At 37.1% G+C, this 9838-nt stretch overlaps 2 protein-coding genes and 1 long non-coding RNA gene across 3 annotated transcripts; all 3 read right to left on the reverse strand.

Annotated features, from left to right (window-relative positions):
• Positions 1 to 1316: 1316 nt before the first annotated feature.
• LOC105948151 (RAC-alpha serine/threonine-protein kinase-like) lies at positions 1317 to 4230 on the reverse strand. Its single transcript, XM_031891374.1, has 5 exons — positions 4093 to 4230; positions 3691 to 3798; positions 3196 to 3276; positions 2464 to 2874; positions 1317 to 1513 (listed from the first exon to the last, which is right to left on the reverse strand). The coding sequence occupies exons 1-4, from the start codon at positions 4183 to 4185 to the stop codon at positions 2806 to 2808; spliced, it is 351 nt and encodes a 116-aa protein (XP_031747234.1). The 5' UTR covers positions 4186 to 4230; the 3' UTR covers positions 1317 to 1513; positions 2464 to 2805.
• A 9-nt stretch (positions 4231 to 4239) lies between these two features.
• On the reverse strand, positions 4240 to 7486 carry LOC100489050 (serine/threonine-protein kinase N2-like). The gene is made up of 7 exons (XM_031891373.1): positions 7351 to 7486; positions 7048 to 7106; positions 6646 to 6723; positions 6316 to 6404; positions 5674 to 5850; positions 5420 to 5482; positions 4240 to 4832 (listed from the first exon to the last, which is right to left on the reverse strand). The coding sequence occupies exons 2-7, from the start codon at positions 7075 to 7077 to the stop codon at positions 4727 to 4729; spliced, it is 543 nt and encodes a 180-aa protein (XP_031747233.1). The 5' UTR covers positions 7078 to 7106; positions 7351 to 7486; the 3' UTR covers positions 4240 to 4726.
• Positions 7487 to 7515: 29 nt separating this feature from the next.
• LOC108648306 lies at positions 7516 to 8266 on the reverse strand. The gene is made up of 3 exons (XR_001925030.2): positions 8204 to 8266; positions 7792 to 7906; positions 7516 to 7608 (listed from the first exon to the last, which is right to left on the reverse strand). It is a non-coding gene; the product is annotated as an uncharacterized LOC108648306 (long non-coding RNA).
• Positions 8267 to 9838: the final 1572 nt, after the last annotated feature.

Raw genomic sequence — 9838 nt, forward strand, 5'->3', positions numbered from 1 at the left:
CAGCCAAATAACATTGCTCTGTGAGGCTACAATTTCATTGTTATTGTTACTTTTTATAACACGTTTTTCTATTCAGGCCCTCTCCTATTCATTTACCATCCTCTCATTCAAACTGCTCACTGGTCTCTAAGGTAATTTGGACCCTAGCAACCAGATAGCTGGTAAAACGCCAAACTGCAGAGCTGCTGAACAAAAAGTAAAACAAATAAAAAACTACAAATAAAAAATTTATTACGGAAATGCAGGACATTCAATGAACTATCCAGGACAGCGGGATGGGCTATAAAAAACGGGACCGTCCCGCAAAAAGCGGGACAGTTGGGGGGTATGTCCTTATCACTTGTGCCTTGGTGAACACCTGGGGCCCACCCACAATAATAATCATATTCAGAGGTAAAGATCCTTCCCAGTTCTGACTATTCTGCGCACTGGTTTCTGTGCAGTCATACAAGTTGTAGCCACAAAGATTGCTAATTAGCCACTCAGCATGGGAGGTTTATATATCCAGAATTATTATGTGAGGTGGCAAACAGAAAACTGTCAGACTCGGTGCTGGGTTTTGGTTAAAAAGAACCCAATAGTTGGAATGTTGCATCTCTGAGAAAGCTGTGGGCTGGTTGGGAGGGGGCTATTAGGCTAAAGTTTTTTTAAAGACTATAGTTTTGGAAAATAATATTTGTTAATAATAATAATATTTGTTAATTTTTAAGTTAAAGGGGATCTCCAGCTTTGAACCAAAATTTGTTAAAGAGCCCCACACAACACATCCCTTTTAAAGCAACAACTGCTTCAGTTACAAAAAACTATGATACATGTACATATTATATTGAGTCAGAAGTGATTTTTAGCCAAACGGTGACTGTCAGCACATTGTGGAACTGTAGTTGTATGTGCGGTGAGAGTCAGGATCAAACAGTATTGTAACTAAGTTATATATTAGTGCCTGTTGGGCATAAGGGGAAAGCATGAAATAAAAAAGGAAAGAAATTAGAGATATAAAGGGTCATTTACTTACACGCGTGGAGTGTGCAAAGTGCAATCTGGGACCAATTTACCATGGTTTTTAGTCAGATGCAACAGTTTTTCCTAGTATAGCTTTATAAATAAACTTATTCATAGATAAATACATGAATCTGCCAGTACAAGATACATCATCAAAATGCCCTTTTTGCAACATCAGTAACGACTAAGGAGGCTAAATTATACTTTATATATCATTTATTAATATATATTATATACAAAATGTATTTGTACACTATATATATTAATGTATCGTTTAATATATTTTACATAAACAAATAGGACATAACATTTTTTTCATGTATATATAATACATTTATTTATATTTTCTTTTATAAAAGAAAGACATTTTGGAATACTATATTCCAGGGTAAGATTATTCGGTGCAGCTGCATCAAGTGGATCTTCACATGGAGATCTCTGACGGACGGACTGGTCTGTGAAACAGTGAGAGTGCTGCAGGTCGCTCTACCGGTCCGAGATGCATCTGGATCTATTAATGATTAAAAAATTTACAAAAATACAGTTGGAGTGCACTGAAAATGGCAAAATAACTTACTTAAGACATAAATACACCACCATATTATAATCAAATATATGTAGGAGGTTTCTGGGACATATGATTATAAGAAGCAGATATATTATATGGAAGGGAATTGGATCACAGTGTTCAGCTTCTCACTGTTTCAACCAGAAATCTCCTTGGAGCAGAGGAACAGACGAGACTTTATTCCTCAGGCACCCGGAAGACTTGAATATTCTGTGGTGGTAACAGAGGCCTGTGGGGCCCTGGACAAGATTTGCTCTAGGGCCCCCCACCATATGCAGGCAGCTTAGCCCTCTGGGACTTTAGGGATCTTTGCCATACTAGGAATATTGGCATTTCAGTTAATTCCCTGTAAGAATGGAAAGAGTCCTTTATTATTATCCTATATACAGAGTGTGACCTACTGCTGTTAGATATTGGTCGCCATGAAGTCTGATTACATTTACCTTGTAATGATACTGCATTTAATGGTAAAACTACATACAAGAAAAAATATGGGTAATTTAATATGACCCCAAAAAGAACACTTATTGCACTGGATTTAAAAAGCTGGCACGAGCTAGAGAGCGACATAGAGCAGGCATAAGGGCAGGTCTACATTGCGGCCTGCTCCCACTTTTGCTCTCTTTCATGCGCATTTAAATTACCCCTACTTGCCTCCCTCCTTCATGCAACTGATGGATATAGGGCTGCCACATGCAGACAGCTCTGTATTTATGGGGAAGAAGCCCCATGTGCTGGGTAGGGTGCAAAGTGCAGAAAACATGGCATATTGCACCATCAGCCTAACCCCACAGCATTCACACCTCTGTGAGTATCAGATGTCACCTCTCTGAAGAGTTACAAAGTGCCATTGTGAGTGGGTTAGTGGAAGAGTACATATGCTGAGGACTTACCATACCAGTCAGTTGAACTGAAGAAGCTGCTCGGATGAGTAGTGAAACATCCTTGTTCTTGTCATTTTGACTTGCAGCAGAGGATCAGAAGACTTTATTCCTCAGGCAGCTGGAACACTCTTGTATATTCAGTGGTGGTAACAGAAGCCTGCGGGGCCCTGGGCAAGATTTGTCCAAGGGCCCACCCACCCTCCACCCACAGGCAGATTAGCACCATGGGACTTTACGGGCCCATGATGTTTACACCACTTAGAATATTGCCATTTCTTCTAGACCATTATTATAGCAAACAGTCCATAAATATAATTCCCAGTTCTTGAGTTTAGCTTTACTCGAAGAGACTTATTCAGTGTAATTCATAATAAACATAGGCTTGATTTCTTTCCTCCTTAAAGCCTCCCATTTCATTCCCTGTAACATAGAAAAGAGCCTTTATTAGTATTATCCCCTAAATATGAAATCTCCTATCAAATGCTTATAATGCATAATGGTAATTCTATGCACGCATTGGCAATATCTGCAGAAAAACTATGCTTTAGAGTTGTCATGGCAGCCCTAAAATATGATTATAAATAACTTGAAATGATACTACATTTAATGGTGAAATTAGCAGCTACAAAATATATTTCAATATATAAGGGCCCCAGAGGATATTGTTATAATTAGGATAAGGAAACATATAAGAATACATGAGCAACAATCATATAACCAGAGAAATTCCCAAACACTTACAAAGAAGAATGGTCGTTCCATAACCGCGTGCGCTCCTTCTACAGTCGATCCCAGGCGCAGTGCAGGATTTTTATTCAGCAGCTGCACAAACAGAAATAAATGTTATATTAAAAAGGCACTGAGCATATTGCCTTCAACTCCCTGTTTTACATTTCTGGTGAACCAGTATGTTTTAGATCATGTTCTAACATTCCTGAATATTACTGATAAGGTGAGATATAAACCCACAGTATTTTATCTATTTAAATGGATTCCAAGCCATGCAACCAAATCGTTTCACTCTTTAATAAACCCCCAAGTAGACAAACTAATGCTGACGTTATAAAATCTATAAGGAAACAACTTCTCATCAGTAAGGATATTGTATGGTTAGAAAATGATGCATTGGATATTTGGCTGTGTTTCCTTCTTAGATATATATATATATATATATATATACTGTATGTTGTGCCTTAGAGAATAGATCATAAAATGAATATCATGGCAGCAACTTACTCCTTGTAGTATATCACGGACATACGCAGGCAGGGTAGGTGGATAGTTTGGCCTTTCAAACATAATTTTTAAACGAATCTCACAACCACTGTCTCCATCAAATGGCAACTGTAAATGTAGAAAGGTATTTGATTAGGAAGCAGGTTTTCTTAGAACAGTATAACAACCACATAGTTCATAATGGAACTTTTACAGTCCTAATATTAATTTAACTATTAGTAGCTTGCTTCATAGTAATAGAAATGATAAAGCAGGTGAAAGATATCTATAAAATATTGCTCAACATAAACTCCAGGATACAGGGGAATAGACCCCCCCCAGCTAATTGTATTTATTGTACAACGCTGCGGAGTATGTTGGCGCTTTATAAATAAATGTTAATGATGGATGCTTTACACTTACCTTTCTAAGTATCATCTCATAAATGATGACACCTAAGGCCCACCAGTCCACCGATCTGGTATAGTGAGATTCTGTGAATATTTCAGGGGCCATATATGGGCGAGTGCCGCATCGGCCATAAATTTGATCCTCAGAACCTATTCCTTTAATAGAAAAAAAGCATAAGTTAGTGGAAGTGACCTGTATTCATACAGATCTTGCCTTAGCTGTCTACATAAAAAGTGCAACATTAATTTGATGTTGTCTATTCCCATTTACATCTCCATACGTAGGTCATAAGTGTAATACAGTTAAAAAGACCTTAACCATAATATGATAAAATACAGTAAAAAATGATTTGTAGAGATTGGTTTCTGTATTTATACAGAAATTTTTAAAGGTACCTACTTGATATGTGTATACATATAGTTTATATATATAAACTAACTTTGCCCACAGAGTCATATAGGAATAGGCACCGTGGCGCTTCAGACCAAATTAAATGGTCCTGATGTGCAGAACAGCCACATCTGCCCCATTGGGAACCTGCCATATTGTCAATAAACTAGAGTCTTATCCGTATCAGTGGAAAATTTCATGTAGGGTGATACTATTTTATGAACAAGCATAGTTTGTGGCACAATAAACCATCTCTTTATATAATATGAGGCCAGGGAAACGTACCAGTTTTGCTAATTCCATAGTCTGTAATTCTGGGATATCCTCTCTTATCCAACAAAATGTTTTCAGGCTTCAAATCTCTGCAAACCAAAGTGATAGGGAAATTGCAATTATTCATTCCACCAAATAGAGTTCTGAATATTCAGTAATTATATATTTCATCTTTTAATGCAGTCGTTAAGTTATGCAGCTCTAACATTCAATATTTATGAAAAATACTACACTCTAGCAGTTGGTCTTAAAGGGTAAGCTAATAAATGAATTCCCACCCCATTATGTACCACCTGATCATTTATTAAGCAGTAAGCGATTGGCTGCTCAGGACAGGTTATGCTGGTTATATGGATAGTGGGGCAACAGCCTTGGGGCCAGACTGACTCAGCTGCATCTCTCCAATACTGAGTATCTAAAAGGGGAAATTGTTGTCTATGGCAAAGCCCGCATATCCCCCGCTCCATCATACACCTATATAATCAATACTACTTCCAGCCAGGTACCAGTAAGCCCTGCCCTTTTTAAGCTTTATAAACAGAATCATCCCTTTGAGAATAAGTCCAATGGACTTAAAACCCACAGTCCCCATTCTACTACTTCTACAGAGTAACTTTCTCTTTTTTGGTTAAAAAACAACTTTCTGTGATATTTTACTTTTATCAGTGCTTCTTACCTATGGACAATGTTGTTTTCATGCAAAAATTTCAGTCCTTGCACAATGCAGGCTGCATAAAATCTGCAAATAGAAAAAAATCATTATTTTCCTCACTGCCTTGTGGTACCAGAGACATCACTGAACACTGAATAAGCTTATGTATAATATTTCCATTCCCTGCATATTTATATTCAGTATCCCACCAAGTAGATTATTGTTACTTGGTATTACAGGCTCAATAGGAACCTACAGAGAAGCCCAATGCTACTTACATGCTGCATTTCAGTGGCAGGTCATACTTGTCCATAAGTAACCTTAGGTCACCTCCTGGGGCATATTCCATAACCAAACACTCATTGTAGTTTGTCACAAAGTAAGTGTCTAAGCCAATCAGGAATGGAGCTTTTTCCTTCTTTACCAATTGCAATATCTTCTTTTCTGTCTCAATTCTGAAAAATAAAAGCATAAGAACATGATCCTCCATGCTGGTATGACGATATATTATACATAAGGAAAGGCTTTTTTTATGTTATATTGTGTTAATCATCTATTATTAAGGCAAGCGTGTGCCTTTATGTTGCTAATATTGGGAAATGCTGGCATACATGCTTTAGCTTGTAGGACCTTAGAGACTTGGAAGCACCTTTGGTTCACCCAGTTGTTAGCTGTCAACTTTAGATATATGTACAAATTCAAGCTTGGGGTGATCATTCATTTTGGTAGGGCCCAGAAATAACACATTTTATAAGGCCCTATTATTTATATTAAGACAAAACTATTTCTCCAATAACTAAAGTGTCACTGGTTGGGGAGCACTAATAAAGCACTAACATCCCAAGATGGGTGATCAACTGAATGTTTGCTGTTTGCTTTGTTTTTTATGAATATATTCTTTTATTTACTTCCATACTTACTTTTGAGTGGCTTGTTCGTCATATACATTCTTTGTAATAGCCTTAATCGCAAATTTCTTCTTTGAATGTTTGTGCTCTGCCAGAAACACCTGGAATAAAGAAAGAGTATCTTAAGTAACCCTGATTTTGTTCCTTCTTTTCATACACTGAATATGTTTAATTTAATAGTCCTATAGGACTAAAGGTTCCCATACACAGGCAGATTTCAGCTGCCGACTTGGTTCATTCATACTGTTTCGGCAGTTTGTTGATGCACACTCACTCCAAAGGGTCCTATTCCTTGTAATCGTAAACAAGCAGATCTTATAGTGTATGGCCACACTTACTCACCTGTCCAAAAGATCCTTCTCCCAGCACACTAAGGATGTTATAGTCTTCTGATCTAGATTTGGAAGGAGTTCTGGCCAACTAAAGAGAGAAAAGAGAACACTGTTACTTGCGATTGATCAGATTTGGGCTGTTTTACATTAGTGACCATTTAGTGTGGTAAAATAATTAGTACTTCAGTTTAATATTCTGTAAATAAACCTGTGTATAGGTTTTGGACACTGGGGCTACTAACTTGCCCCATAGCAGTTACTCATAGAAAAACATCAAATATTTGCTTTTATTTCGTCTCTTGTCATAGATTCAGCAAGTTGCCGATTGACTGAAATAAGTTACTAATGGTTCATCAGTGCTGTAACTTGTTGCTCAGATGAACACACTCTACAGGATAATATCTGAACTTACCTCACTTTGATGGATAGCTGGTAATGCCATTTCAAGGCAATGTGCTCGCTCTGAAGAATCTAAAAAAAGATAACAAAAATAACCCATAAACACCAAACATCAGGTGACCATGTAACCATAGTAAACAAATTTGTATACAAATCTCTGAGTGTAAATGCAAACTTCAATTCATTACTTATTCTACAAGGAATATATAGCAAATAGATCTAGCTGTAGGGATATTGTATGTTCACATTTCTCCACAGTTACTCCTCCCCATGGGAACAAAGAACAAAATTAGACAAGCAATCTCTAATATGTCACCTGAGGATTTCTCGATTCTATTTATGTAGTACTTTGGTCTTTGCCTTTCAGTCTGTACATCCAAACCATTGGAGTCCTTTAGATAATAAAAAAAAAAACATTATTTTGGAGAAATAAAATGTGTACTCAGATATACAGTATAATGTGTCTCTCTACTTACATCTCCTTGACTCTTGTACTCATGTGAATCTTCCAAATAATAATATCTTGGTGAAGAGTCAAGTGATCTATCCGAGCTATCTAGTGGCTCTGGAGAATCTAGAAAATCCAACCAAAAATAATCACTTTTGGTGTTTGCATTACATATTAATATGTAACATTCCCTGATACTTGGCTAGGGCAGAGTTCTATCAGTAGGATTTTTTAGATTCATAGGAGTGACTATACTAAAGGTACTTCAACAATATATAAAATGAGCAAGTGAATCTTCAGATACTGCACCTGGTGGTTTCTCAGTTTCTTCCACTCGTGGTAATTTTGGTCTCACTGTAACACTTATCATCATAGGTGGTTCCATTTCACTTGAACCACTGGAAATGCTGTCTCCGCTGGACTCCTGTAAGTATAGAAAATAAATCATTTGTAACATAAAATGAGGCTTAGTTCTTCTGCTCCTAAGAATACTGTGGTCAAATAAGTACGTCTGGCTACAGAAGGCCAAAGACGTGAAAGTGACCTAATGAGTAGCCGAACACATGACCCATTCAGTGGTAGAAAAATAAAAATACCAAAAAAGCATTAATAGTCTAGTGCAGTGATCCCCAACCAGTGGCTCAGGGGGAACATGTCCCTTGGATTGCACATTGTAAATTAAATAAAAATTGAATTGAATAAATCAAGGCCTAATACTTACAGAAGAACAATCCAGAAGACTGGACCTATCATCTTCTGAATCTGAATCAGCAATTTCCTTCTCCTGTATGGGGAATAACAATTGTAAGTTCTTGGTGGGGTTATTTGATATTGCAGATCTTTATTTTTTATTACATGAATCTATTTCACGATTATTAGATTTTCTTTGCTTTGTTAAAAACCATTGGAATTCACAGTGTATATTGGGAAAGTTGATTGGAATTATATTTTATTCATTAGGAAAAATGTATTTTTGGATACCCTTTACATTCCTAATATCCTTATATTCTACATCCCTAATATACTTTTATTCTATATAATGAACCTGTTTTATGGTCATTCATTTTATTTTGCTTGTTAAAAAACTAAGTGTGGCAATGTGTGTGCAATGAATATACTGAAATATCAAGGTATAACACTTACATAATTTTTATCTTGGGTCTCGAAATCTTCAACTACATTTTCCTCGTCCTGCATAAAAACCTCTGCAGGAGAAGCACTTTGAGGACATTCTGGATCTGGATACTGTAAAGTATCTGTAAAAAAGAAGCCGAGGGATATAATCAATTAGTATAGAATTTTTAACTCATAACTAAAATATTTTGGGCATGATTTCTTCCTGAGTTGAACTGTTAACAACTGGGAAGATAAACGCTTAAAAATTCACATATTTTTTATTTTATGTACAGGGGCAGAATAAAGTGGAAACAATTTCAAATCAAATCAAATCCATTTCCGTTGTACATGTAATAAAGACAGAGTGGATCATGCCGGTTGGCTAAAGGATCTCCATATTGAGGATATTGATTGGGGGAGGTACATGCGGTTACTAATAGTATTTGTCATAGCATTATGGGTGTTGATCAAATTGAGTTGGGCACCAATAATTCACAGAACTATCTAATCAATTTCCCACAGTGTAAATATAATAAAATATACATATTGTAAGTATGGGGTATTTTTAGTTGGTTTTTGATAACATTTTGATAGCCAGAGTATCAGGCAGATTCTAACTGCTATCGCTCCCTTAGACCGATTCGGCAGCTTATCGGTCTGTGTATGGGCACTAACAACGGGCCTGTCAGACCGACATCTCGATCTGGCAAGTATGATTTTTCATCGGATCAGGGAGCGCAAAGGTTAGTTGATGTGGTCCCAGAACCGACAGGTGCCCCTACCCGCCCCAGGGCCAAATGACTGAATATGCCTGATATTGCCCACCTGTAGGTGGGGACATCGGGAGAAGATCCGCTTGCTTGGTGACCTCGCCGAGCAAACGGATCTTAGCATGTATGACCTTAAGGCAAAAACTGATTCTACATATACTGTACCTAGACATTCCACAGCTTCTTTCACTATTATATATGTTGCATGTGGTTCTTTCTCCATATCCACTAATAGAGTTGCAACAGAATTTTTGTCCTCTTTCTCATCATTCAGTTCATCAATCAGACTCTCGATGGGCTCTTCTATTGCCTCATCGGTCAATACTTGAACTGGAGATTCAATGAGATTTTCAACTTTCAATTCTTCAACAAATAAGTCCTTCCCCTGTGTAACATGTTCTGTTACACAAAACTCCTGGGGTGCAGCAACATCTGGGCTACTGGACTCCTAGAATCACAAAACAAAGGTT

The sequence above is a fragment of the Xenopus tropicalis genome, chromosome 8 (genome assembly GCF_000004195.4).
Source record: "Xenopus tropicalis strain Nigerian chromosome 8, UCB_Xtro_10.0, whole genome shotgun sequence".
NCBI lineage: Eukaryota > Metazoa > Chordata > Amphibia > Anura > Pipidae > Xenopus > Xenopus tropicalis.

Coding starts and splice junctions, on each gene's coding strand:
- LOC100489050 (XM_031891373.1), bottom strand. CDS start 7,077: ATGGCATTACCAGCTATCCATCAAAGTGAG. Junction 6,724..7,047: donor CAGCTATCCATCAAAGTGAG/GTAAGTTCAGAT, acceptor TTCTCTCTTTAG/TTGGCCAGAACTCCTTCCAA. Junction 4,833..5,419: donor GAAAACAACATTGTCCATAG/GTAAGAAGCACT, acceptor TTTGGTTTGCAG/AGATTTGAAGCCTGAAAACA.
- LOC105948151 (XM_031891374.1), bottom strand. CDS start 4,185: ATGGCCCCTGAAATATTCACAGAATCTCACTATACCAGATCGGTGGAC. Junction 3,799..4,092: donor ATGAGATGATACTTAGAAAG/GTAAGTGTAAAG, acceptor CTACATTTACAG/TTGCCATTTGATGGAGACAG. Junction 3,277..3,690: donor TCCGTGATATACTACAAGGA/GTAAGTTGCTGC, acceptor CTGTTTGTGCAG/CTGCTGAATAAAAATCCTGC.